The 27,546-nt window shown below is 52.2% G+C and overlaps 9 protein-coding genes across 9 annotated transcripts; 5 read left to right on the top strand and 4 right to left on the bottom strand.

Moving 5' to 3' along the window:
• Window positions 1–747: 747 nt before the first annotated feature.
• On the top strand, window positions 748–2,050 carry NEUTE1DRAFT_82814 (uncharacterized protein; the record flags this gene model as incomplete). Its single annotated transcript, XM_009853103.1, has 4 exons — window positions 748–907; window positions 1,043–1,092; window positions 1,166–1,566; window positions 1,664–2,050. 4 exons carry the CDS (start codon window positions 748–750, stop codon window positions 2,016–2,018), a joined length of 966 nt encoding a protein of 321 aa, XP_009851405.1.
• An 854-nt stretch (window positions 2,051–2,904) lies between these two features.
• On the top strand, window positions 2,905–5,756 carry NEUTE1DRAFT_130058 (uncharacterized protein; the record flags this gene model as incomplete). Its single annotated transcript, XM_009853102.1, has 5 exons — window positions 2,905–3,033; window positions 3,104–3,253; window positions 3,321–4,393; window positions 4,609–4,802; window positions 4,867–5,756. The coding sequence occupies 5 exons, from the start codon at window positions 2,905–2,907 to the stop codon at window positions 5,349–5,351; spliced, it is 2,031 nt and encodes a 676-aa protein (XP_009851404.1).
• A 2,693-nt stretch (window positions 5,757–8,449) lies between these two features.
• NEUTE1DRAFT_82808 (uncharacterized protein) lies at window positions 8,450–10,537 on the bottom strand (the record flags this gene model as incomplete). Its single annotated transcript, XM_009853101.1, has 2 exons — window positions 8,450–9,701; window positions 9,760–10,537. The coding sequence occupies 2 exons, from the start codon at window positions 10,535–10,537 to the stop codon at window positions 9,238–9,240; spliced, it is 1,242 nt and encodes a 413-aa protein (XP_009851403.1).
• A 1,069-nt stretch (window positions 10,538–11,606) lies between these two features.
• On the bottom strand, window positions 11,607–12,250 carry NEUTE1DRAFT_64124 (uncharacterized protein; the record flags this gene model as incomplete). Its single annotated transcript, XM_009853100.1, has 2 exons — window positions 11,607–12,078; window positions 12,136–12,250. A coding segment is annotated over one exon (381 nt), but the record flags the coding sequence as incomplete, so codon positions are not given.
• Window positions 12,251–14,183: 1,933 nt separating this feature from the next.
• Window positions 14,184–15,376, top strand: NEUTE1DRAFT_41295 (uncharacterized protein; the record flags this gene model as incomplete). The annotated part of the gene is made up of 2 exons (XM_009851943.1): window positions 14,184–14,879; window positions 14,984–15,376. The coding sequence occupies 2 exons, from the start codon at window positions 14,184–14,186 to the stop codon at window positions 15,374–15,376; spliced, it is 1,089 nt and encodes a 362-aa protein (XP_009850245.1).
• Window positions 15,377–16,108: 732 nt separating this feature from the next.
• On the bottom strand, window positions 16,109–17,832 carry NEUTE1DRAFT_101218 (uncharacterized protein; the record flags this gene model as incomplete). The annotated part of the gene is made up of 3 exons (XM_009853099.1): window positions 16,109–16,168; window positions 16,232–17,542; window positions 17,602–17,832. 3 exons carry the CDS (start codon window positions 17,830–17,832, stop codon window positions 16,109–16,111), a joined length of 1,602 nt encoding a protein of 533 aa, XP_009851401.1.
• A 2,119-nt stretch (window positions 17,833–19,951) lies between these two features.
• NEUTE1DRAFT_110473 (uncharacterized protein) lies at window positions 19,952–20,872 on the top strand (the record flags this gene model as incomplete). The annotated part of the gene is made up of 2 exons (XM_009853098.1): window positions 19,952–20,099; window positions 20,172–20,872. 2 exons carry the CDS (start codon window positions 19,952–19,954, stop codon window positions 20,870–20,872), a joined length of 849 nt encoding a protein of 282 aa, XP_009851400.1.
• Window positions 20,873–21,454: 582 nt separating this feature from the next.
• Window positions 21,455–22,398, top strand: NEUTE1DRAFT_101216 (uncharacterized protein; the record flags this gene model as incomplete). Its single annotated transcript, XM_009853097.1, has 2 exons — window positions 21,455–22,093; window positions 22,369–22,398. 2 exons carry the CDS (start codon window positions 21,455–21,457, stop codon window positions 22,396–22,398), a joined length of 669 nt encoding a protein of 222 aa, XP_009851399.1.
• Window positions 22,399–24,939: 2,541 nt separating this feature from the next.
• On the bottom strand, window positions 24,940–27,394 carry NEUTE1DRAFT_82800 (Palmitoyltransferase AKR1; the record flags this gene model as incomplete). Its single annotated transcript, XM_009853096.1, has 4 exons — window positions 24,940–25,711; window positions 25,761–25,873; window positions 25,927–27,083; window positions 27,149–27,394. 4 exons carry the CDS (start codon window positions 27,392–27,394, stop codon window positions 25,038–25,040), a joined length of 2,190 nt encoding a protein of 729 aa, XP_009851398.1.
• Between the last annotated feature and the right edge of the window lie 152 nt (window positions 27,395–27,546).

The following is a 27,546-nucleotide window of genomic DNA, read 5'->3' as shown; positions in this document are numbered from 1 at the left end:
ATCTGAAGGGCCGATCGCAATGCAACCGAGTTGGAGGCTTTTGTTCAGTCTGGGCTCCATTGCCCACCCGCAAAACAGTCCGGCCGGAGTTTGTTTCTTGGGCAGTCCCCAGATAAGGGGATCGGCGGCGGCTTTAAACATGGGGTTGGACGGGCTAGACAGGGGACACCGATGCCAGCAGCCAGGGCGGCCCCGTGACGCCCTACGCATTACGGATTAGTGCCTACTTGGCACGTGATGGGCCATGGTTGTTTGCCAACGCGGCCGCAGTGCTCGATAGAGTGGTACCGCTGAGCTGTCACCAATGGAGTCGCCGATCATACACTACACGGTCCCGGACCTGACTCGGCAGGGCCCTGACGCAGCGAGCAACCCCTGCTTCACATCATCTACAATACACTACAAACGCGATAAAGTCGGGGGAGATTAGCGATGGCGGAAATCCACCGTCTGACCGCCGCCATCACCAACGAACCGCCGACAAACCTTAGTCTCCAACACAGCAACCGCCAACCGCAAACAATGTGATAATGGACATGCTGGCCTTGTCAGAGAATCCCGGCCATTTGTTCTCGGAACCATGGGATGCAGATGCGTGTGGTAGTACAGAAGCGGGTTTGTGCTGCTCCAAACGACGCCCTCCCTCGTTTTTTTCTTCGTTACCCAGAACCTACATCCTCCATTGATCCCGACTTCGACATTATCACTAAAGACGGCTCTCGAGATTGTTCCAGTTCGGCAAATGCAATGGCGGCGCTAGCTCTCCAACCACGTCTGCGCTTGTCGCTCCTAGCACGTCTAGCAGTGCTGCTAGCTGTCGGCCTATGGGGCCAGACCACTGCCGGAGCCTACGATACCACCGTTTGCGGGCAAATGGGTTACACGATACCTTTCAACAACATGACCTGTATGTCTCCGCTCTTCATTCAGCACTCTTTCAATAGTCCAGTTCCAGTCAGCCTCAGCTCGTGTCTAGTCAGGCACGCCATACTTGCTTCGTTCAGTTCACACGCCTAATCTTCCCACGCGAAATAACTTACAGTCAACGCCGACGCCTGGAACCCTGACGTCAAAGGATTCCAATGCATATCCGTAAGTCGATGACCCTTCTTCAGTGTGTTTTGTCTCACCTTGGACTGACTTTTCTTGTTCCCACTATCTTCAGGTCCAAGACTCACCGCCTGCTTTTGCGGCAACCTGGTCGTGGTCGTCGAATCCGGAGATGGTCCACTCCTACCCCCACGTGAAGCTGACGGCTCCTGGTCTGCCGACACCCTTGTCCAACATCTCGGCATTGGTTCTCTCCGCCCAATGGTCCATGGGTCCGGGGTCGAAGCCTCGCCCGGCGCGGGTGGTTGACCATGACGGCCTGACCAACGACGGCACATCTGCCAATGTGGCGTTCGACATGTTCGCTGATCGTGATGTCGCCAAGGCACTCAACGAGCAGACTGCAGAGACCGAGATAATGATCTGGGTGGGGAAGTTTGGCCATGCAGAACCACTCGGGTTCGACGCGAACATGACCAAGACGTGCTTCACCCAGACTATCGGGGACGCAGAATTGTAAGTTCTTGCAAATCACCCGAGAAGCGGCCGGTCAAGGCCGCACTGTCCCGGTCGACGGCTGGGAAAGCAGACTCTAACGAAATGTTGTACCCAGTGTCTTGTATCAGGGCCATAACGAGAGAGGTACCGACGTGTTTACCTGGGTAGCGTCGGCCAACCACACCACCTTTACGGCGGAAGTATCGCCGTTGTTGCAATACCTATGGCGCAACGGCCTGGTATCAGCCAAATCTCATCTCGGCTTGGTATCTTTTGGGTCAGAGGCGTACCATTCAGAAGGCACCGTCACCTTCTCTGCATCGGAGTTCGACATGGACCTGGTTACGGGCGCGGCTCCGAAGCTCGCAGTCGGCCACCTGTGTTCTCCAGCGGCATCCACCAATCCTCCACAATGGTTGTTCTCTAGCGCCTTCATTATGAGCGCTACTCTACTCTATCTGATATCGTAGCCAAGACATTAACTAATACACTAGTGTGCTCCATAAACCTTATTCAGCCGAGTCGGTCAGTAACATGAGTGGCACGGGCCATTGCTGCACAGTCTAGAGGGAGATTTGTGAAGCGAGTGAGGCCTCGAACGATACAATGAACAAAACGGTTCGCGCTCAAAACTGCGCTGCATCAGCCTATTTACAGGTTACGGGGAAGGTCCTGGGAAAATCCAGGGCCGCTGCATGCTCCAGACACGCCTCGTAAGCGCCATCCCGAGGCTTTAATATCCAGCATCCCTGTATCAAATTGCACATCACACAGCACGGTACACTGCATATCTTTCCCTTCTCTTAATTTGCTTCAAGGAAGGTCGGATGTTGGGAGAGACTTGTTGGCTGGCCCCAGGTACACCAGACGGGACTCACCGCCCCTGGCCATGAAGGTACTTGGCCTAACTTTTCAGGGACCTGGGGGTGGTCCCCTATCGCCAATGATCATCGCCGCTAGCACCGACTAGCTCAGGTACCCTGGTCTTCAGCCTCATGGCTTCTCGCTTTGTCTCTCTGTAGCGATAGACTCACCGATGTCGTTAGTGTGGGCATGTGTGGGCGTGCGGCTTTTGTTGTCTTTTTTGACTTTTTTTTTTTGCGCCTACTAGGTACTCTTCGCTTGGGAGATGGCGGGAACGGAATGCAGGGGCTCTCCAAGGATGGCTCCCAAAACTTCCCTTTATATGACTCCTTGGACGAGTGTTCACGAGTCTCGGATTGTCTCTCTTCTTCAGAGTTCAAGATCTTCAAGACACAAGCCCTAAACGGTGTTGGGCAGTGCAGACAGATCATCCTTTCCTTCTTCTTCACCCCTTTGATCTAGATTCGTCTTGATCTCTTTTAGCCACACATCATGGCACCGCCTCAAGCTGAAGATCCCAGGCCTACACTCGTGGCTGGTAACAGCTATCTCACGGATCCCTTCCAAGATCCTTCTTCGGACAGTGCATCATCCCAAGGGCCTTCGAGGAGACCTTCTAGTGTAAGTGTAATATCAACAACGACTACCAATTCTGGTGTTTGACAGATGTTGAAGACTGATCTCCTGTAAGGAAAATCCTCCCTCGCCAACTGTTCCAGCACCGCCAGTTGTTGCAGCACCGCCTGCGGTTCCTGCCCCTGTGGTTCCTGCTTCCGCTCGTGCTCCTGCGGCCCCTGTTGCCCTTCCTCCCCCTCAGATACAACTACCTGTCGATGATATTGTAAGGGGACACCCCACGTCGTGCTTTGGTCCCACAAGGTGTACAGCAGCTAACCTTGAGTAAACAGACTCCTGCCCCTGCTGCTCCTCCAGCAGGAGAGGTTCCTCAACAAGAGTTTGATGAGAAGACTGGTGGTGTATTGAACCCTGCTGGCGATGTCGAGCAGGGGCGGGCTGCCGCTGCCCCTGCCGGCGCCGATCCGGAAAAGTCCGGCTCGCCGCCCCGCAAGAGCAGAAATCCCTTCAAGCGTGGCTATTGGGCCTTCCGGAACACCTACTGTCCTAAGGAGGAGCCGGGCCTCGTTTTCCCCACCGGCCCCGATGACGAGGAGAAGCTCCGCTACGTGCACACCAACCGTATTCCGCTCTACGTCTTCGGCATCATCTCCTTCCTGACCCTCTCGGCGGGTATGTGGCTCTTTGCTGTTTGCAGTCCCATCTTTGCCTGGTACGGAGTGTTTGTCGGCTTCCTCAACATCTACCTCATCATCTCCTACCTTGTTGGCGTCGTCGGTCGCGACTGGGACTATGATGGCCACAAGAAGATCGTGGAAGAGTTCCCCATCAACGAGGAAACGGCTCCCACCGTCGATGTCTACCTCCCCTGCTGCTCCGAGCCTCTCGAGATTTTGGAAAACACCTACAAGCACGTCATCAAGCTCGACTGGCCCGCCGCCAAGCTCAAGGTCTATGTCCTTGACGACAGCGCCTCGGACGCGGTTCGCACGCTCGCTGAATCCTACGGTTTCAACTACATTGTTCGCGATGACCGTCCCCGCCTTCGTAAGGCCGGTAACCTCCGCTGGGCTTTCGCCCGCACCCAGGGTGACTTCTTTGCCATCTTTGACGCTGATTTCTGCCCCCGTCCGGATTTCCTCAGGGAGTTGGTGGTCGAGCACATGGCCGATGACAAGACCGCCATCATTCAGAGCCCGCAGTACTTCCGAGTCACGGATGATCAGACTTGGGTTGAGCAGGGCGCTGGAGCTACCCAGGAGCTTTTCTATCGTGTCGTGCAGGTCAACAGAAACAGGTGGGGTGCCTCCATTTGCGTCGGCAGTAATGCCGTGTACAGACGCGCTGCTCTCGAAGAGGTGGGCGGTACTGCTGAGATTGGTTTCTCTGAGGATGTGCATACTGGGTGAGTTTCTTTCTTCTTTTTCCTTGTTCTGCGCAAAAGGGTTGGGCCAGGTCTCGAGTGAGACAGTGGACAGTGGGACATGCACTTCGTATTCCGTATACGGTGCGGCGGGTGTGTGTGTCTGTGTGTGTCACCAACCCTCGAGTCTCTCAAACCCTTCTCCCGCGCCTTACCCCTGCATGGAAAACTGTGTTGCTAACCACCAGTCAAAATAGATTTGGCGCTGTCGATCGCGGCTGGAAGGTCAAGTACGTCCCGCTCTGCTTGGCTACCGGTATCTGCCCCAACACTCCTCGGTCTTTCTTCTCGCAGCAGATGCGCTGGGCTCGCGGTTCCACCACTCTCTTGACCACCAAGCATTTCTGGACTTCCAACCTCAACTTTATGCAAAAGTTGTGCTATCTCTGTGGTACGTACCAACCTGCCCCCTGGTCTCCCACCCCTCATCCACAGTCTGCTAACTCTTGAAACAGGTCTCCTCTACTACTCAGCCGTCTCTCTCGGCATCTTCATCTCTCCCATCCCCGGTACCCTCCTCCTCGCCTTCCGCCCCATCTACTTCAAGTACTACAACCTCGCCTTCGCCATTCCCTCCATCGTCTATGGCGCTGTTCTGTTCCGGTTCTGGGCCAAGGCCAAGTACGGCTTCAACGTGCAACACATTATGGTGGTGCAGTCGTACGCGTACCTGACGGCCATCAAGGACCGCTTGTTTGGCATTGAGCTACTCTGGGCGGCGTCCGGTGACAAGAAGGCGCACAAGAGCAACAAGTACCGCAACATGCGCGTGCTGTGCACGCTGTGGACCATCCTCAATGTCGGCGGCATGATCACCGCCGTGGTGTACCGCGTTGGATTCCATGGGATGGAGTGGTATAATACCCTGCCGCTGATTATCCTGTCGGCGTATAATTTGTACATCAGCCATTACTTTATCTTTGCTTCGTGGAAGTGGTAGTCTTCCGGGAAACAGGATGGAGATGCTGGAATAGGGAGGAGATTCTTCACTTCTTTTTGAGGGCCGGACCTCTGGGGTCTCGTCGAAAGGCTCACTCAATTTGGGAATTACTTTTTTTTATTTTTGGGACTGGATGTCGGTCGGTGGCATCTAGATCGGATTTACTTGGGGATATACAGGGTCACAGGGTGTCACCGGGTCATAACGGAAAGACAGACATGAGGACATTGGGAGGGGGGATACGATGGATTGTACGAAACGAACTTTGATGGAACTACTTGATGGATGGAATGTCTGAATGGATCTGGATCCCAAAAGAACATGAACTTGACATGCATGAAGGACGAGACGATTTTATCGATACCTCTACCTACCTATACATAAGACTTAATGAACGGATTAATACCTCACCTCATCTTTTTGCCTACCTACCTCTTGTTCTTACTATGATATGATACAAGGGAGTGAGATTGATGAGGACATGACTGCATCACCATACTTCAACCCATTCCAATCCAAACCTTTGTTAAATATCTTGTTTCCTTCTCCTTGATGTTCATCCCGTGTCTTCTTATTTTCACACTTTTTCTTTTTCTTTCTTTCTTTTTTTTTTGGGTTGTTTTTCGTGGTGAGGAATTGTTAGAACAAGGAGTTTAGTACCGCGAGAGCACTTCCTATGTACCTACCTCTATCCACTACCATGCCCACCTAGGTCCAGATCCAAAGCTGAGGTGGGTGGTGATGCTTGAGCTGAAGGAGTATCCTCATGATCTCCACTTCAGTAAAAAGACTGGCTGGTAGTAAGAACTTAGCTCTACCTACGCTAGGAAAACAGGAGGAAGTTAGGTACTAAGCTTCACCAAGTACACAGTGCTTTTTTCAGTAATTATGGTTCTCAAGCTACCTAGGTACTTATCCATAGTACATAGAGGTGCGGATATGTAGAGGTAGGTACAAGTGACATGTTACCTCCACTTGCTTGAACTGGTATAGAGGAGACATAGGTACCTCTAGTGTGGGTTGATCTTAATAACGATGCATGTATGAGATTACCTAGAGGTATTTACGAGGTAGGTAGATGTACTGTATAGAGTGAAGTAGAGTGAAGCTTTGGTGAGGTACTTGGGTGGTTGGAGTCTGAGCTGAGCTGAGTGATGAGCTGAGTGATGAGGTGCCTACCCCTTACCCTACCCCTACCGGCCTGCCCCCTGGACACTGGACAGGATAGATACGAGATGTTGTTCAGAACAATAGCACTAGAGGTACTAACGTTACATTCTACATCAAATACAATCAATGGTCGATCGTGAGTTGTTGGATATTCCCTTGTAAGCAAACGCCTTTCTACAATAGGCCTCAGTTCCAAATGCAAAATGAGATAAACCAGGGCGAGGTTTATCCCATGACGAACGTGGCTTAAGCCACTTCTCCCTTTAAGCCACCTCATTTCATTCCCCTTTTCCCACGCATAATATGATTCTTTGCTTTTTTTTTTTGATCGGTGCTCGTTATCACGATCCTCAAATGGTTTGTGCTGAGGGATCAAAACGCATGTGAAATATCACTTCTTCCTCTTATCATCGGAGGATTCCGCTTGAATTCCATTCATGTTATCAAACTCATCACAACAACAAACCAATCGGAATGTGATCGACGTTTGTGGCTTGCTGAGGCTGGGCTGGACTAGATTGGGCTGGCCTTTGGCGGCGGTGAGATCTTTCTCGTTCGGTGAACTACCTAGGTACTTGGAGGTACCCAAGCTGGGCTGAGGGCTGAGCTGAAAGAAAATAGCTCGAGAGTGAGTGAGTGAGATAAGGTCCCGACGCTCGATTGTGATTGCACGATTAGTAAGGGAATGCGGTTGGGATATGATTTGTCAATTGATTGACATTTCACGTTTAATATGAGGATCATCTCATTGAGTCGAGTATTTGACGTCGACAAAGGTGAAGATCGAGATTTCTACCTAGTATTCGGTAGTCCTCTCTTGGCATGTACTGCAAGCGATTCCTTTATCATCGCCGACTGCCTACTGTATAGGTAGGTAAGTTAGTTCTCGGTGCAGCGATATTGCGATTCCCTATCTCCCCCTATCTTCACTGTTGAAATTGAGCTGTTCAGTCGAAAATCGCAATCAAGCATAGAGGTAGTTCAAAAGACAGTGCCAAGCCGGAACCTTTTATTTTATTTCATCTTGGCCTTCCATGCCCGCTTTTACTGCTCGCAATCATTGCGTACATTTGCCTCCTTTCCCCCATCAACTTTCTCCGACTCGGCGCGGTTGTGTTTGACGGGAAGAGCTTATTGTGCTTCCGGGCAGAATGTAACGATCCCTCGACGAGTATGTTACCATGCCTACCTATCCGTCTCCTGTTGTGTCCTCTATCTACACCCACTGTTGCTCCCGTCCGGACACAAGGCCTGTCGGTCGTATTAAGGGGCATCACGATGTTTATATCCATGGTCGATGTTGTGTCGACGTTGTGGTTTGCAATATTGTGTGTTGTGTACAGGCTCCAGTATGCCTGGCATGACAGTGGAAGCGTCAATGTCTCCAATCCAGGCAGGCAAGGTTCACACTCTAGACTTTGTGCGAGGACAAGTCGGGTTCAACGACGTCGAGACAGGAAGGGAGTTGAATGGACTCATGGAGGGGCGGGATGCATATTAAGGTTCTGACTCAAAATTTCGCTGGCTAAGCTAGGAGTGTCGAGGGGGTCCAAAGAGACATGAAATGGGATCATTGATCAAGTTAGTTGAACGTCCGGTCGCACGAGACTTCCCTTCTCGGTCGGTCGTGGACATGTGGGAACGGGGATGAAGAGAAGAATTGTTAACCCGAGACATGGAAGAGACAAGTCCATCCCCTCCTCTATCTTTTCTTCCCTTTCCCGACTTCTACGCCACGCTGCCACCATTGCAACGCAATGCCAGCCACCATCAGTACCGGTGTCGAAGGCGACAGCAATCGACGATGTCTTGCATTTGCGCCTTCCGGGAACGACAAATGACACCCTTCTAGAAAAAACGATAACCCGACGGAAAGACGCAATTACCGGACGATAACGGCGCGCCCGCCAAGCTTCAATTCGCCCCGGTACTTGATACGGGATGAACCCTAGCGGTTACACACTTTGTGTGCAGCTAGCCTGGAGTGCCTCCTAGGCAAATTGCCCTAGGCAGATTACAGGATGTAGCAAAGATGCAGCATCCCGAGCGCATCACGGGCAGGAAGAAAAGGGAAGGGTTGACGGCGAGATTTTTTCCCTTCCTTGCGACTTTGTGAGACATGAGTGCCACGAGGTTGTGGCTGCCTGGGCTGCGACAGGGAGGCGTTTTTGAGGGGACGTAGCATCATAAGGCGAATTGATCGTCGAATGGAGATACGCGACAGCAACACGGGGGGTAGGGTCGGAACGGCAGTGTAAAACATCTGCCGTGTCACCGGAACACGGACCCTTTGAATCTGCGGAAAATCTGACGGCATGACTGGCTGGTATGTCCATCACGACATGAACCCAATCTGGATTTGCAAGGAGGGGAAGGGTTTCACGGAGCGATGTCGTGGAATCTAGACTCGTATATCAAGTGGGCATCTTGGTGGGCTTTCTCGTGCGAGCACTATCAATGAATTCTCCGCGTGTTTGTACATTGCATCGCCACCGTGAGGGAGGATGTTGCTGCGGTTGCGCATCTTGTGAGGGTCTTGGGGTCATCCATGTTGTAGGCGGCATGTTTGATGAAGGAAACTGCCCGTAGATGCACGTGTCGTATATTGCCAGCCCGTTCCGAGCGCGGCCGGTATCTGATGGCCAAGATGGTCAAATATCCAATTGCTTCTTATATTCGTTGCGTTCTCGCCAAGACCCCTTCATTCTGCCGACCCTCAAACAATCCGTTCCGGGACCCGTTCCAAGGGCGTAACCACCGGACTATCGGCATACGGGCTGATAGCACCATCCGCTACCGCAGCGGGCGACGCGACTGGGCTTTCGACATCCAATATGCTCATTGCATCCATCCGGTCCTCCATCTTTTTCCTCCAGGGGCGATAGATGATGACCGACGCCAGACCGACAACGACAAACAAGCCGCAGATGCATCCGCCAATAACGTCGTAGTGATCGCCTATCGCTTCAACCCCATCCCAGAAACGACCTGTCGGCTCGGCCACGTTGTAGGCAAGCGACAGGATCTGGATGACGCCAATGAAGGCCGACACAACGACCGTGATGCCGGTAAGCACAATCGAGTAGTACAGGATGGCCACCACGTCTCTCGAGAAGGCCTTGGATGTGTACAGGGCCATCATCAGGGCGCCGTCGGTCGTGTCGAGCATACACATGCCGGCTGTTGTAGCATCTCGTTAGCAGTCATCTTTCCTCTACTTGCAAAAGGCGAAACTCACCAGTAAACAAAATCGGAAAAATCAGAATCAACCAAATACTCGTCCCCTGCACCGCCTGTATGCTCGCAATTCCCAGCAAGGCCACCTCCGAACTGGTATCGAACCCCAGCCCAAACAGTACACCCAGCGGGTACATCTTCCACGGCCGATCCACAATGGCAAACACCCTCCTAAACACCCTCGCCAGAAACCCGGCCCCTTCCAACTGCAAGTTATTCATGGCCTCCTGCTCCTCCTCGGCTCGCAAATCCTCTCCTTCCTCCACCCTCCTTCTGCGCTCCCTCTGCTCCTTCAACACCACCCTCAGCCGCTTCACCAGCTTATACAACACCCACCCGTTCCCCACTCCCAAGATAATCAAAAAGGCCGCGCTCACAGACGTGCCAATGATGCCGCCCACCCGCTGAAACCCATCAAACCTGTCTCTTAGCGCTCCGCTCGTCGCAGCTACCACGATACAAGTGATGATGACAATGGTGCTGTGACCCAAGCTGAAAAAGGTGCCGACGGCTACGGGTCGCTGGCCCGAGGCAATCAAGCGGCGCGTCATCAGGTCGATGGCGCTGATGTGGTCGGCGTCAAGGGCGTGGCGGAGGCCGAGGGTGTAGGAGAGCACGGCGGGCGAGATCATTTTGGGGAAGTAGTGCAGGGTGATGCCGACGCCGGCCCAGACGAGGCAGTTGATGAGGATGAGGAGGGTGATGAGGTGGAGGGCGGGGCGGGGGATGTAGGAGAGGGGTGGTGGGAGCCGGAGGTGGGGGAGTTTGAGGCAGGCCATCTTGGGAAATTCTTGAGGTCGGCGGTGGTGGTGAGTGAGCTTGGACCAGACGTGAGTGAAGTGAAGTCGGGTGTCGTAGCCTTGATATATGTCTCGTCGTTGTATACGCTGCTCGCCGGTCGCCGGAGATCGAAGATGGGTGATTCTTCGATTACGTAAAAGTTCTATGTACCTCTTGAGGAATCGAGGTGGGAAACTTCTGCTGAGGCGCTCTTTCCTCCCGTAGATCGGAGGGAGTATTCGATGCTACATATTTGCTTGGAAGTCCCCACGATCCAAGTCTTGGAAGATGCAAAAAAGTCCAATTACCCCTCCATTGCGATAAGCATGATAGGTAACAAATGGAAGGTGTTGTCGAAAATGCTTATCTTATCTTTTTACTTCAAAAATTAGTAACGCCGTGTGGGGGAAGAATCCCGGTGTGGGGTCCAGTCCGAGTCCGGCGCGCTCCGGACCCGCTGTGCTCAGGAACGGTGGGTACCTCGGGCAATTTCCTTCATGGCGGGGCTTTCCTTCCCGCTGTGGAGCACCAGGACTTTAAAGCTTAATGTGTTATATAAGTGTTAGTGCACCCGCTGAAGAACGCCGCCACACCATAGCGAGGTACGTCGATACTGCAGCCACTCGTGGTGCTCAAGGTGGGTTCAATGAAAGGGTTGGAGGGTGGTTGATTAGAAGAAAGAGGAAGACTAAGACCAAAAAGCCCAGAAAGACAACTAAATACCCCGCCAATACCTAAGACACCATTGCACCTTCCAATACCTCGGTTCTACGAAGCCAGCACAACCAAGAAAAGGGAAGTATTGCCACCAAAATACCAAATGAAAAGCCGACGACTAATAGTTAGGAATCTCGTTAAAAAATTCTCCAGTCCTTAAAGAAGACTAACAATCCAAACCAATCACCCCAAAACCCCCCAAACAACCACCCCCCAAACCCCCATCCCCACCACCCTCTTCAGCGACATCTTCCCCTTCCCCTTCCCCATCCCCATTCCCCCCAATCCCGCGGCCGCACCCCCCTCCTTAACCTGCCAAACCGTAATATACGCCCCCGTTACGTTTCCCTTATTCCTCACACACTGCCCCATCGCATCCGCAGCCACCGCGCCATCCCTCCTTTTTCCATTCGTCCCATCTTTATTCCTTTCAAAGAGGAACTCATCGGGAATGAAACACCACAATGCGCACCCGTCCGGCTCAGCTATATGTACCTCGTTGTCGGGTTTCAGGTTGCAGCAGGCTGTCATGCCGGCTAGCGATTCGGGCCAGTTGGGGATGGCCCAGACGGAGCGGGATTGCGGGAGGCCTGGGATTTGGGAGAGGTCGGGCATGGATTCGTGGTTGCAGGTTGTGGAGGATGTGGGAGCGGTGGTGGTGGAGGAGGAGGAAGAGGGGGCGGCGGTTCGGGCCGCTATAGCTTGGTTTAGGGCTGGGGTGGGTGGTGACATTTTTGCTGCGGTTCGAGGCAAAGTGCTGTGGGTTATTGGCCTGGACGTTATCGCCGTTGGACTTGGAGATGAGTTTGATGAATGGAACTAGCTGGTGTGGTTGTCAGTTTGCATCGACAAGGTCTGTACCTCTGGGTGGTCAAGTTACCGATTGCTTTAGTTACTAAACGAAGAGCGTCTTGGTATGGCCATGAAAACGGATGGGAAAGAAGTTCTCACGATAAGGTAGCCAGCCTTAGAAACTTGAGACATCTTTCGAGGTCACAAAAAAACACGATGCTGGCTGGCATGACCAGACTATTAAAGTCTTAGCACGCTGGCATGAGCTGGGGTCGATTGGTGTGAAGAAGGCAGAGAGAGACATGTATTGATGATGTAGGAGAAGGGCGACTATAGGACACGAGGCCCACTGCTCCACATCCATGAATGAGACGCTTACCTACTTTCATTTTGGATCTTATTGGTACCTAAGGATGTCGGTGGAAGGAGGGGGAGATGACATGAAGGATGCAATGACATCGAACTTGACTGCTCCCAGCCACATCTGTATGTACTTGGCGAGCACATTTCTTTGCTTCTTTTTGGATTCTGTTGGTCAGTGAAACATGGGGGCCTGCCGATCAAGAGTGGACCTTTTGCCGGCACAGCTGTCACGAGTCCCCCTTTTCCCATGTCGACTGTGAGGGCTGAGGGGCCAGAAAGTTGTTGCGAAACGAAAAAAAACTTCGAGGTCGCATTGCTGGTAAGCGCCCCAATCACTCTCACCGTTCCAAACTGGGCGACCCGACAGCTTGGGACCTAGCGCTGATCGAGTGCGGTAAGTGCCTATAGGAGTAATGCGTTGTCTAGTCCGACTAGCGAATACCACCGTGACGTCTATTGATTCATTTGTCTCCGCGGAAGGGGGGCTTCGCCATTCAGCCTCATCCCCGCCGCCCCCGTGAGTTTGCTATGCAGTTTGGGCTCTATCCATTAGACAGAAGTATATTTGAGAAAGTATAGGTAGTGTGTCCAGGCAATGCTATGCTATTTGGCACCTGGAAATTCTTCCAAGAACTCTCAAATATTCTGTAGGTATTTGTACAGGTATGTACAAGCTGGAGACTGTTATATACGCTGGCAAGAGATCTCCCTAGTATAGAGTGGAGATAAGTGTAAAGGTACGTACCTCTAGGGTGCGCGTAGGTTTTCCCATATTCGTGCATGTCTTCATCAGACGTGTAACGAGAATACTACCTAGAGGGGAAAAGGACGGGCTCCTACCTACGAGCAACGCCGCCGTAACTGGGTACCTAGGTAGAGGTATATAGAGAAATCGTCTGTCTTTGGCTATGACCATACCAGAGACCATGTAAGAGTGTTCCTTCTTCATCAGCGCTTTTAGCACGCGAAAGTGCATGCAGCATTCTGAGCGTTCCTTCCCGCCAAAGTAACTGGCACTGCTTGGAGCCTCTATAAAATCCACCTGCCAGTCATAATCATCAATTTTGATGATCGTCTTTTTATGTGTAACTGGAGACTTTGCGGCCTGGCCCCCACAAGCTCACCCGTCCTTCCTGAGGCACCTTCGTCCGGCGGACAGCCAAGAGACGCTCCATCTTTAAAGCGCAGAACGCACAGTAAGGTAATATTGGTTCCTCAATCAACAAAAACACAATACGAGCTCTGTTGGTTGACAAACTACTACCTACCACTACAACTTCCCTTTTGCAGAATGGTACCGTCCGATCCCAATAATGCACTCAGCTGGCGCGGATTACATTACGGCTGAGCTTCGAAGTCCGCATTCTTGTCTCGTTGGCTCTGCTTCTTTTCTGCCGTGGTGATGATAGCAAAAGATGGGTCTTGAAGTTCACCTTCCACGTCGGTTGAACAGTAAGCCGAGACTGTTGGTAGCCCGCAGTTGTAGATGCTACACTACGATCGCTCGATATCTATGGCTGTCCGCGTCAGTCCCCCTTCCCGGACGAAGAAATGAAGAACAGGAAAGGATAAAAGGCCACCGGATGCCTACCCTCTGGTGCTACACCCTTCACATCATCACACTCGTCAACTTCTTTCCAATACACTCACTGAAATACTTTTCAAGCCTCCATTTTCCGCAACCTAGAGGTACCTGAAACCATGAAGTTTCTCCACCTCATCGTAGCCACCACCCCAGTGGCACTAGCATCTCCCTTATCCGGCAAAGGCACAATGTCCCGCGACAGCTCTGGGACTAAGCAGGTAGTCAACATTGATCTCCAAGTCAACAAGGTCACCTCGGAGTCTACCATCGAGGTATGGAACCAAGACCACACTCAAATGTTGACCCAGTCCTGCTCGACCTCTCTCAATCTCGAGACCGGCGGTCTGCAGGCCACCAAGAGCGTGCCTACTATCGCCTTCGATGTCGACCAAGATGGGTTTGGAACCCTCACCTTTGGCAACAAAACTTATACCGTCAGCGGAAACTCCGAGGTTTCTGGCGGTATTGAGTGCAACAGCATCGTCAGCGACACTGAGACTCTGATCAGCTGCACTGTACCGGAAGTCTCCCCCGAGGTCATGTTGCAACTCAACACCATCACCCTCGCGCAAAGAAACAAACTACCACCAAACTGCTTCCCTACCAGTGGGCCTCTCGAGATAACCGAGGTGGCACGAGTTGCTAATCAGGATGGAGGCCCCCGAGTGATTTCTCTTGCCGAGACTAGAGGTATGCGGACGTGGCAGCAACTGGATCTAGAAGCGGCTTCTTTAGCCGCAGGCAATGAGACACTCACGGTCGAGGACAACAACCACTTGGAGGAGGGACCTTCGAAGCGTCAGTATAATCCTTGTTCGCAGTGGACGCCGACGACAATCAGGGAAGGCGATGGGGACCCTCACCAGACGCCCAAGCACATCCAGGTGACTGTAAGTCTCCTCCATCTCAACACCTCCAATCCTTCCTGATCCCAATGATGCCTGGAAAGTATCGGAACAGAGCTAACCGCATACACCACCCACCAAAGGAATCCCTAGACTGCGGCAACGGCGAATGCAGCATCGGTCAAATCGAAGTTCACGCCATGACCATCCGTTTCACCGCTGGCGCCAAGTTATCCCGGTGGATCACCGCCGGCTTCCGGGTCGAGCAGTCCACAACAACAGGCAGCATCAAAGAATGCCGCGCGGGCGCGTACGACTGGGTTGCGGCCTGGGTGAAGGTGGGACGGACGTCTTACCGCGTTCGCAATGGGCTGTTCAACTCGTGCACGGGGACCAAGCCGCAGGGCGATGTCTTCACCATCACGTCCCCCAACGCCAACAACAACGGCGGCAATCCATATTGCGTCCGCGGAAAGCGGTACGTGCGCAGATTGGGTGATAGTTGGGATGAGGCTCCGAAGCCTGGTCTGCCCTGAGCCGGACGGGGCGGTCATCTTGTCGGGCTCGGTTGGAACGGACTTGGTACGATCGCAGCGAAGGGAACAAGAACAGAGGATCGCGGCCTTTTGGTTATTTCTGTTATGTCTTGAGAATCTCTGGGTGATATCTAGACCTGTATGTAGAGATATACAATTTTCTCAGTGAGGGGAGATGGGAAGAACAAAAGAATAGTAAGGGAACCCAACTCCTAAAAGATGAAGTTACCTCTACAAGAGGGCGCATTCTACCTCAAAACGAGCCGAAGGTGCTCGAGTTCATATCTGGTTTGTTCCATGCTGTAGCCTATCTGTGTTGAACTACGAAAACATGTCTGTTCCAGCTTCGATGCCTTGTACCTGCTAAGAAAGCTTTGCTACTCGATTACTCACGAGATTCTTCCAGATTCGGCACAAACCTAAAATCTTTATATTCCCTCCACCCCTGCAACAGGCCAAACTGCCTCCGGAAATTCTTTGCAAAGTGAATTATGCACCTTGCGTAAATGAACCACTGAGACCGTCAGCTGTATCCTCAACCGACAATGGACCCGTGTGTCAGATCTGCCTCGATGCATCTTGTTGGCCTCTACCTCGCTGTCCTCGGACCGCTGTTGTCAATGTGGTTAAGGTCAAGGACATCATGCCTTCCTTCCAAGTCCGGGCCGTCTTCCTCTCCCTGACGGGATCTTCCCACATGCCTAGGTAGACTCATGCAGTGGGAGTGAAGGACTAGACCCTTCTAATCGGCTTGGGGCAGGGATCACCCTCGTGGACAACATAGAACCGTTCCTGTAGTGATACCTAGGTCAATAATCCGTTTCGTTTTTCAACAAAGGGAAGGAGAGTCCTCACAAGATCTACACCGTGCATCTTTTTGAACCGACAATCATCTTTGTACCGGCAATCCTTCCCCCAGGCACAGTGATGACCGGCAAGGCAATAATCCTCTCTGCAATCACTTCCGTTCTTGCAAACCACACTTCTTGCTTTATACCAGAGATACTTTTTCGCCTCCTTACTCAGCGGCTCGCCATGGGTATAATCGCAAGGACCGTGATTGTTCTCAGCCAAGTGCTTGCATCGATTGATCAGGTGGTAGCCATTACAAAAGTTGGCGCGATTCTTCCTTGTTTTCTCTTCAATCTCTTCGCGTACTTTAGTGTCGGGTGCTCTACACAAGGGATAATCGACGCGCTGCTCGGCTTTGTTGAGGAAGAAGTACATCTTCTCAGACTTGGGGGGTTGTGGGTTGCGGCATTTGCCCATCAACACGTCGTTGCTGCTGGCCAGGCGACCGACTTTGATATAGCCCACAGGTTGGGTGCCTGCAGCCTTGGCATAGCTCAGGACTGGTTGTCTGTCCTTTTCTTCTGGTGCTTGGTTGTCCTCACTCTGAGAGTCGCCTGAGTTGGATGCTGCGAAACTGAAAGCGGCAGCTTGAGGCGGGCTGGGCCTCTTCGTGAGAGCGGCTGATGAAGGACCGCCATTGAACTGAACGGCTGATGGGTAAGCGACACAAGTTGACGAAGGGCTAGGAAATGGCTCGATGCTGCCGAAGGCGGTGATGGTGCTGCGGCTCTGTTGGCTGCGCTTCCTAAGGCAGAGAGGCTCGGAGCGAAAAATGTCTGGAAATTGTTGAAAGTTAAAATGTTGTTTCAGTTTTGCAATACCGTTTGCGGCGGGGGTCGTCTCCACGAGGGTGATTTTGTCAGTTGCCCATCTGCTGTACTCCTCAAGAGACGTGGCATAGCCATTGTCATGACACCCAGCCAGCATCACGCGCTTGCAATCCTTCAGGTTCACCATGAGTTCAAAGTGCTTTGTGGCCTTGAGATCTGCCTTTTCCTTGCCGTGGCCGACATCGATAAACTCAAAGAAGGGCTGAGCTTGGCAAAACCCGCGACCAAACTTTGTGAGCTTATCGTCCTCATGTATGATACCGGACTCCATCAAGGCTCTGGAGAGGCCTTCCACGTTCAGGTATATCTTGACCACGATGAATTTGATATGATCTTCAATATTGGCCGTTTCCAGGAATGTCTTGAGGGCTGAATGAAGCTTATGGGCAGCCTCGCGGCCACCCTCCTCGCCTTGGATTAAGTACTCGTCGTGGAACAACGCTCCGTCGCCATCAATTATTAGGCAAGCAAATGCGTTGGAGGACTGGGATGTGCAGCCTGTGTTAGCTCGCGGTCATCGTACATGGAAAGAAAAGAGCATACGTCATTCAGAGCCCGGTTCTTTGCTTCCAGGCAGCGGATCTTGTTTTCGAGATGCTCAGTCTTTTTTTCATACTCTTGGAGCTTGGTCCACATTTCCGTGTAGTGCTTGTCGTACTCTCTGAGTTTGTCATTTTTGTCGCGGTAAACATCCATCAAGAGGTTCAGGCCCTTGTTCATGTCGGTGTGCATAGAGTTATAGGTGTCGAGGGTAGCCAGAAAGTCCCTTGACATGTCCACATCGCTCGCACCGTTCGCTAAGCTGGCTAGCTGGCCGTCACTGGCATGTCCATTGTGTAACAAATGGTTTAGGTAGCCATGAAGGATGTGCCCGTTCGAGGGAGGATGGTCTTGGTGGTCGTAGCTGGCGTGCCCGTTTGCAGAAGAGTGGTCTTTATGGCCATGACCGACACGTCCATTCAAGAAGCGAGGGTCTCGATGGTCGTGGCTGTCATGCCCACTTCTGGGGAGATCGTGACTGGTCGCAGTCATCGGGTCGTTTCCAAGGGCGCTGAATGAGGGCGTGGATGTAATGCTGATGGTATGCTGATATTTTGTTGGTGATACTGCGCTGTCGTAATGGGCGTCAAGAGATGGAGGAATTTGATCGCTTGCACTTGAAGAGATGTGCGAGTTAGTTGTTTGTGCTGATGTTGTGGAGACAAAAACATCAGCCAGAAAGGCAGAGAACGGAGCAAGACTAGGTAATCCAAGCTAAGAGCGAACGCGGGTGGGATCAAGTGCCAAGCAGTCGAAGAGAGTGAATGGGTGAAAGAAAGGGAAGAGCAAAGGTTGAGATGAGTGGTCCAGTCACCTATGTTAAAGGAAGAAAGAAGTGATGACACCCCCAGCCGCGGTCCAGGTTGTGTCCCGTGGCAGGCACCTCTCGCAGTGTTGATGCCACCTTTCCACTTTCTTCTCCACAAGATGAGTGACAGGTAGAGGAGTAAGCGAGGCAGGAGCGAAGCACAAGGTACCTGTAGGTAGACAAAACCTGCTGATGCTGCTGCGGCCTGGACCAAGCGCCATTCCACTCGCCTTGCTGCAGGAGCATGTCTGTTTGGCAGGTATTGATGGTACAGTGTCTGGAAATTCCCGACAGACAAAGAACCCGGCCATTTGGTAAATTACGGTACCTTGGAGGAGATGTCAACGCCCTAACGGTCCCAAGTCCGAACAAAAGTAGAAAGAATAATTGGAAACACGATTAACTGGTTGCTTGGATAGTACCCATCACTTGTTCGGTTCTATCTCAATAGTAGTCTGCATACAGTTGACATCTGTCAGTGTTACCGCTCCATTTCCGACATGTTCCGCGCTCAATGACCAAGGGGAAGATTTGAACAAGAATCCGAGGCGCTTAAGAATTGAAAGGGGACGTGCGTGCTGTTGCGAAGACTGCAGATCCTGTTTTCTCTCTTGGTGTCTCTCTCATATCCTGCTATGCGAGTTGTCTTGCCCTCATCTCCTCTAGCCGAGGAACGTCAACAACAAACAACCGGATCCATCCATCTAGTCAGCTACTCAGCATTCCCAGAACAATGGACAATCTCTTGTTTCATACTTTACCTCTACTGGCCCCATGCACGGGAAACCATGTCGACCATCACATAGAATGCAACCGAGTTTCCCATCCAAGGATTCATGGGTACATCCCGCTACCTGGAACTTGCAACAATACTTTGTTTGGGTATGGCTAGCCAAATCGGGAGACGGGAGGACCAGTATATACCCACTCCAGGATCGCCAAATTCTGCTATTCAGACAAACAATGAGAATCCAGATACTAATTCGCGTCATACTATAAAGCCTCTGAGAATGGCATCAAGTCAGTAGCTGTGATGAGCACATCCTTGTGTGTATGCCGATATGGACTTCACGGCGGGCAGGACGTGTGCTGCATATGTTAGCACTAGTTGTTGAGGCTTTTGTCAGCAGCGGATGAGAAACAGCCCGAAATGCAACATGGACCACAACAGTGGCACATATCGCGGGGAGACGGAATGAGCCAAGGATTAAACACCAGTGAGCAAGTTTCAATACCGCAGAACTCGACATACATACAGTTGACTTCAAGCGGTTAGAGTTGAAATGAGTACTGTGCCTGCCTGCCTCAGAGTTCCTTCCCTGATTCCAATCGTGATGAAACAAAAGATGCGGGGAGCGGGAGTTGGGCGTCGGATATCCTGGCAAGTCGGCATCTGACACTTGGCAGTCGCAACCGACATTCTCAAGTTTTCTATATGTAAGCCAGACCCCGGGGCATTCTTTCTCTACTTCCATTCCCTTCAACCTTCCCATCCGTCAAATCTTGCTTGATTTTGACACTGCATCGCCACCAAGAAAGACCAACATGCGAACCGTCATCCTCTCTCTTCTCGCCGCCCTCGCTGCCTTCACCGACCTCGGCCACGCAGCATGTCCCGTCGGCGGCGACACCTCTATCCTCGCCAACACCGGCACTCCCATAGGCACAACCAAGGTTCTCGATGACACTGGCAGTAAGCCCCGTCGTCACTCCTTCTTGCCCTCCTGTTGAAACATACCGCTAACCACCCCCTTTTCCTCTCCAGTAACACTTTACATCACAGGCCCACCCCTCCACTTCCCTGCCAACGTCCACCCAGACACCGCAATCCTCCATCTCTCTGACATCTTTGGCCTCGACTCCCCTGCAAACCTTCTCCTCGCCGACTCCTTCGCCCGCGCAGGCTACCTCACCGTTGTACCGGATCTCTTCTCTGGCTCCCCCGCCCCCAGCGATTTGAACACGCCCGGCTTCAACCTCACTGAATTCCTCTCTGAACACTCACCGAGCGCTACGGACCCCATCATCGCTTCTACCATCTCCTTCATCCGCTCCTCCTTGAACGTCACTCGCATCGGAGCAGCGGGCTATTGTTTCGGGGGCCGCTCTGCCTTCCGCTTCCTCGATGACACCCTTTCTCCCGAAGAAAGGGTAGATGTAGCGTTCGTTGCCACCCCGAGTCTGCTAGAGGACGATGAGGTACTGGGTATCGATGGGCGAGTGAGCGTGGCGTTTGCAGACAATGATGCGCTGGTGAGTGCGGATAGAAGGGCGGAGATCGAGGCGCTGTTGCTGGAGACTGAGCAGGAGTACATGGTTAGTCTGTACTCGGGTACTGTCCATGGATTTGCGAGCAGTGCGGATGTGAGTGACAGGGAACTGAGGTTTGCGAAGGAGAGTGCGTTTCTGCAGGCGGTTAGATGGTTTGAGGAGTTCCTTGGAAGGGGGTTCAGCGGGTGCTGGTGAGGTGGACTGAGGTGTCCGAATTTTGGATACAAAGGAAGTGGGCGGATGTTGTTGGTGTTCATGTTGGGGTTGGTGTTGGCGTTGGGACAGGATGTTGGCGCTGAGGCGAGTGTTGGTGATTGGCAACAGACGCCGGCTGGAGAGCGCGTCAACAACAATGCGATACGCCGATACTTTCTTCACGATCACAAATTCTCCCGCACTCGAACATGAAAACTGGTACACTATGAATGTTGGTCGATCGTTATGTGCAAAGTCGCCTGAGAACGGGGTCACGGGTCGACAGACGCGCGCGACCTCCAGATGAGTTGACAGTATAACCGGCACGTACCAAGATGATGATCAGAAAACGAGCCGGTTGGCGACTGAGGTCTTTGATTCAAAGCGCTTAATGATAAGTGAGGGCCTGTAAAAAAGTTTATAACCAGCATCTGTCCTCATAAACGTGGGCAATTATATGATCTCACACCTCAACAGGGAGCACTTTGAAGCAGGTCTTCACCGATCATTCTCCAGTCAATCACAACATCGTGTTTGAACACATTCAAATCTTCTTATCCAGTACGCTCATCAACGAACACCATGCCAAAATCACACGTATCCCAAGCCAAAGATGTATCCTCGTCTCAAGAACGAGAACCTCCCAATCGTCCTAAAGAGCTCACTCCTCTAATTAGGCTACACAATTTATACAACTTCCGCTTACAGGGCGAGGAAAAGGACATCTACGAAGTCGTGCTGGAGGCACTCCGAAAGGGACTTGACTACGAAAAATGGGCATGGTGGCCATACCTCATATTTCCTATTCCCGAGGAGTGGTACGAAGAACCAGATCCGACTAAAAAGGGCGAACCCACAAAGGCCACTTACAAAGACCTTCATCACATGATGAAGCTTCTACAAGATGCAAAGTGGGGAACAAGGCTCGGATACGTTGTGAAGCTGCTTGACATACTGGGCGACAGCTGCATCACGAGGATCATCAGGGGAACTGCTGGGGAAGAATTCCAGAAGAGAAGAAAGTTGCACTTGGGCAGATTCTTGCTCACTTACAACTCCGTCTTGGCGATTCCCGGTTATGAGGATAACCAAGAGGCGAGAGAAATTTGTCTTCGGCTATTGAAGGAATTAAGGGTGACAAAAGATGAATTGGTCGAAGAGTTCCCGAGCGATAAATGGGACTACGAGAAAGATTTCTCCAATGGCAAAGTCATTGGGCCGGTCGATCTCGGAGGAAAAGACAGACAGGGAGACACAAGTTATTTCACCAAAGGCATGAAACTTGCAGCTGACGGACGGTTCCTAGACGGCACGGTCTACACGAAGGATCGTCTGATGGGATGGCTTAGAGACCAAGGAAATCAGCCTCCACGCACACCAGATGACGATAAAAGGCTGAGTGGTCACGACGACGTTCCGAGAACATGGAAGGGAGTCCGGGCTAATTCCTACCCCACACAACACCAAAGACAACCTACATCCGATATAAAATACAGATACGTGTCGGGTCTCCCCACGCCAACTAGAAGAGAGTCCGCCACAGCTCCTGACAGATACAAGCATGAGAAGGGTTACATTACCGAGCGTGACCGGGTCGATTACCCTAGAAATCATTACGCACCCCCTACATACACGAGAGACCACCGAGGCGAGCCAAGCTCCTCTACGTCAACAAGAAGACAGCCAGCTCCAGCCTCTGGGGAAGATGTGCTTCCCGAGCGTGTGCGGAAAATGGTGGACAATTACAGGGTTGATCATAGTCTTCAGAAGGGAGAATACTACTACAGATCGAAACATAGCAGATTGGTAAAGGCCAAGATTGATATTGAACTGAAAGGGCACTACAACAAAGCAAGATGTCAGCTTGGCTCCTCTATACATCATCATGGGGAAGGGATGCGAATGATATGGGATCGGATGGGACTGGACAGAATGGTTTCGCTACTTTGGAGCACACTTATCAAGTGAAGGGAACCTAGTTTTGTTGAGAGGAATCTGTTGAAGGTAGTCTGTCGTTACAGTCTTTGTTAGCAGTCTCCAATTTAGTCTAGTCGTTCAATTCGAATTCTTCGGGTCCTGCGACTTTTCCATCATGCCCTTGGTTATGATCTTTCCCCAAATTACCTCTTTTCATGCCCAAAGACGAGACCCTCCTACCATAATGATAACCGGGAAGGTAAGAACTAAGGTATCTCGCGCTGACATACCCTCACCCTCTTACCTTGATACCTCTACGTACTGTTCCTCACACCCTCAACCTCCTTTCACTCACCCTCAACTCCCTCCATCTCAACACTCTCTCCGTTACTCACCGCGTTTACCCTTACCTCCACTCTTTACATAGGTACACTTAGCCCCCTTACCTTCACACTAACCCTCACTTACCCTCACTCACCTCCTTTCACTCACAGCCTTACACTCCTCCACTCTCCACTCGCCCCCTCACCCCCTTACTTGCTTCCTCGCCTTCACTTTGGCACTCAACCTCTCACTCTCGCACTCTCACACCCTCTCACACCCTCTTACACCCCTCCCTCTCACCACCGCACACTTAGTACCTCGTACCTCGTACCTCGTACCTAGTACCTCGACCTCACAGACCTCACCCTCCCAGCCCTCATCTGCCTCGGCCCCCTCCCCCCACTACAATGCTTCTCCCCATGGAGGTAAAGCCAGACCAAACACAACATTATTAGCGCCACTATTCTCAAGGTACTTTCTACGACAGTCGAGGGGTCGTAATGGTGGTGGGTTTTTGTGTCTGATTCTGGGCTGGTTATGGTGCTGTTGTCAGTGTTGGTGTCGGTGCCGTTGTTGGTGGTGCGTGTCAGACTCGGTGTTAGACTCGGGATGGTCGGCGTAGAGAGCTGCGAAACATGTGGTGCCGTGTAAGGGACTACGGTTGTGTTAGCGGTTGTTCCATTTATGATTACATCGCGAGAAAGGGGAACGGGGATGGCGGAGACGGAGACACTGCTTGTAGAGGAGAGGGCTACTAGCAGGAGAGCTAGGGCTCCTAGAGGTATGTTTGTGGTCATGGTGATGATGCGGGGGGTTGAATGGAAGGAAGGCATCAATGTTGATGAGAGTTCAGCTTGCGGAAGGCGCGAACGCAATTGAATTAAAGTGACAGTGTGAAATGATACCAGCTTCTGCTCTAATGAGTCCGGTCGATGTTATGTCACGGTATCGTCGTAGTGGTGGACAAATATCCGCAAATGCTGTTAGGATTCCCGTGATGATGAATAATCGTGTCTTGTAGAAGGGTTCGCGCCCTTTTATGTGTCGTCGAGGTACTAGGTAGTTATGAGCAGAAATACAATCCCATTCTTCAACCGACAAGCAACATTCCTTCAATCGAGATCATCGATGTCTTGCTAACAATACAAGTATTCAGTGTGGAACAGACGCCTCGCTTCAGATAAAGAACAAAGAACTTGAACTTTGCTCACAAGTCTGACTGACTGACTGAATGAGTGACACGACAGATTCGGGGCGCAGACGAGGAAAGGACGGCCGACCCACTTAAGTCACCCGGGAAGCGTCTTCCGGACTTCCGTCTTTGTTCTTCCGTTGCGGGATCAAGCTCATACTTCTTGAATGGGCATTGTGGATATCTCAAAGTCTTTGTCAATCTGAAATTTGACACATTATCGAGGGTTTGAGGGTTGTGCGTCAAGTACGTACCGTACCTGAACTCAATATAGTTGTCTGTGAACATTGAGCTGTCTGTAGAACAGTGGACGAAATGGCTTTGTTTACTTACCCCTGAGCATAGTGGGACTTACTTGATGGAGCAAGCTGAATGCAGGGGTTGCTTGAAAAGGAAATTTCGAATGATAGCCCAGAGTGGCTGACACTTGAAGCTTTCATTGGCGAAAACTAAACTCATGGCCCCGCAACCAAAAATCGGCCTTGGCTTTCCAGTTTCCGTCACGACATCTGTTGTCTGAGTCTCCAAATATCGGAGATCAACGAAAGGCGGAAACAGCTCGATACCGACCGGGCTGCTATAGCCAGACATTCTACAGTTATCACGAAAACATCTTGGAGCCGCGCTCCAATTAGAGATACTCATCATCATTAGTCTACGAGTCGACTACGTCATTACCCAAATACCCCAAGAGCTCCAGACCCCCGTGCATCATTGTACACAACTTCCCATCTACACCTCCTCACCAGCCACGCTCTCATACCCCCCACCTCTCCTCCTCCCTCCGCCACCAGATGTCATGAACCCCGGACTCTCATACATATCCGTATAGTTCACCGGTACACCGCCCAGCACCGCCGCGCCATTCTCATGCTTGCCAAACATGGGGCTCGGATCACACCAAAAGTCCTTACAATTCGTGACGCACCCTCTGCTATAGGGGTTGCCGCGCTTGTTTCTCTTGGATCCCTTGCCCGTAGTCGCACCCCGACCTGCCGCAGTTTCAATAAAGGCGTCGACGCCGAGAAGCCGGGACCATTGCTTGATGAAGCCTTGCTTGTGGTTGTGTCCGTGTGCGTGGCGGCCACCGTGACGAGCGCCGCCTGCAGCAGGGGATGGACCGGGGGCGGGGAGAGAGGGTGGGTTGAGGGGGGCGCCGGTGGAGGTGAAGGCGCTGTTGAGGGAGGTGGCCGAGTAATTGTCGATGCCGTGCATGTTTTCGTACGTGGTCATCGCGCTAGAGACTTGGACGAACTGGACAAAGAGGAGCATGGAGACCCAGGTGAGTTGAAGCGAGGCCCAGATGGCAGTTAGGAGGCTGTAGGTATCGGCGTTGACGATGCGGCAGAGCGAGGGGGCCAGGATGTTGCACTCGTCGGAGGCGGTCTCGGAGAGGGTGGAAAGGTCTGCTTGCGTTAGCAATCGGTCTGTAGGAACTTGATGGGATAGACTCACATCTGTAGGTCAACCAGTCATAGGTGACAACACTCAGAGTAAGGTTGATGAGGTAAAGAAAGAAATGACGGTGGTTGTTGACGCCGATGCAGTTGTACACCCAAGGGCAGTGACTATTCCCCATTAGCTTCCCCATTCTGACCCAGTTTTGACTCGGTATACTCACTGATCATGCTTCGCCACGCAGCGTTGACACCTACGGCAATGCTTGCTCCTCAAAGGCGTGCGGATCATGCAGGTAACGCAAAAGTTGGACTCGTCAAACTTCCACAGGCTGATAAGCTCATCGATGACGGCCTTTTGCTCAGCGACACCTCCCATCTTGGGCACGAACCCGGGATCATCAACCATACACCGGATGTAGAACCAGATAGTCATGGATATGAAGATGGCAAACAGCAAGTTGGGGATGACTGCCGAATCCTGTCCAAACATTGTGCTGCCAAAGATGTGTAGCAACCAGTTCACGATGCACAAGAACAGCGACCCAGCAAAGATGCCAGCCATCCAAGGCGTCTTCTGCAGTTGCCTCATGTCTGGCGGGGCATAAGCGATGACCTGCTGTGCCACCCACTGAACGGCATAGCCCGCCAAGACGCCCAACGGGATGCCAACGAACACGGGCATGCCAGCCATGACAACCATGGTCGCCCACACCATAACAAACGGCCACAGAAACGTAAACTTGGTCATGAAGGATCTCCTATCCTGAAGGAGATAGGACGCGCCAGGCCAGCTGGGGACAATGGCGTTGCCATGCTCGTCGTAACCGCACTCGTCAAGCGCCTTCTGCCACGCGGCAACCGTGTTGAGCTCCTGGGCCGTGATCGCGGGGGTCTTGCCGTTGGCTGTCTTTGCGAACCGGTCGGCGCCGTACTCAATCAGCTTCTGGATGCAACCCGGGCTTCCCTTGACCAAGGCCCAGTGTAGTGCCGTGAACCCCTGCTCATCCTTGGCGTGGACACTGGCTCCCCACCGGAGAAAGACGTCGACGCAGGCGGGGAAGCCCTTGTATGCGGACCACATGAGAGCGGTATGGCCGTAGGCATCTTCGACGTCGACGGGGATGCCTTGGTGGAGGAGGAGGACGATCAGTAGGACGTTGCCGTTGAAGGTGCTGATGTGTAGTGTGTTGTACCCCTGAGAATCGGTGATCAAGGGATCGGCGCCGTGCTGGAGCAGCAGGTGGACAGTGTAGTAGTGGCATCGTTGGGCGGCCCATTGTAGAGGCGTTGCGACGCTCTCTCCTCCCTTCTTGTTGATCTCGGCGCCCTTATCGATGAGGAACTTGCACATGGCATACTGGTTGTTGATGGCGGCCCACTGCGAGAAGGAGAGCGGGGTCAGCTGGGTGTCGGAGTGGGAGTGTAGGAGAGAATTGGACCTACATGTAGAGGGGTGATGCCCTCGTCATCAGAGTAGGTGGCATCGTATTCGCCGGCCGCAAAGAGCTTCTCCATGCCCGCAATGTCGCCTACTCTTGCCATTTGCATGATATCGTTATGTGCTTCGCTGGGGAGGCTACCGAGCTCGACCTCGCTGTTCAGCTTGGGAGTTGCTGTGTCAGATTTCATGGGCGGTTGAGCGGGGGCGGCATGGCCGGCATGGGCGTCGGCCCCGTCGTGGTGCGCCATTGTGGGATCGCGGTGGTGGAATATAATCGTTCGATCGGTCGGTGAAAAAGGTTTACGGTACTCGGAGGTCGAGGATTAGGATCGTGGTGGTAGTGGTCAGAGTGTGTCGAGTTGTCGTGTCTATCATTTGAAGGCACAGATGGCGACGGTAC

Source organism: Neurospora tetrasperma, assembly GCF_000213175.1.
Source record: "Neurospora tetrasperma FGSC 2508 unplaced genomic scaffold NEUTE1scaffold_3, whole genome shotgun sequence".
NCBI classification, from domain to species: Eukaryota; Fungi; Ascomycota; class Sordariomycetes; order Sordariales; family Sordariaceae; genus Neurospora; species Neurospora tetrasperma.
This window is presented reverse-complemented; position numbering and strand designations above follow the sequence as displayed.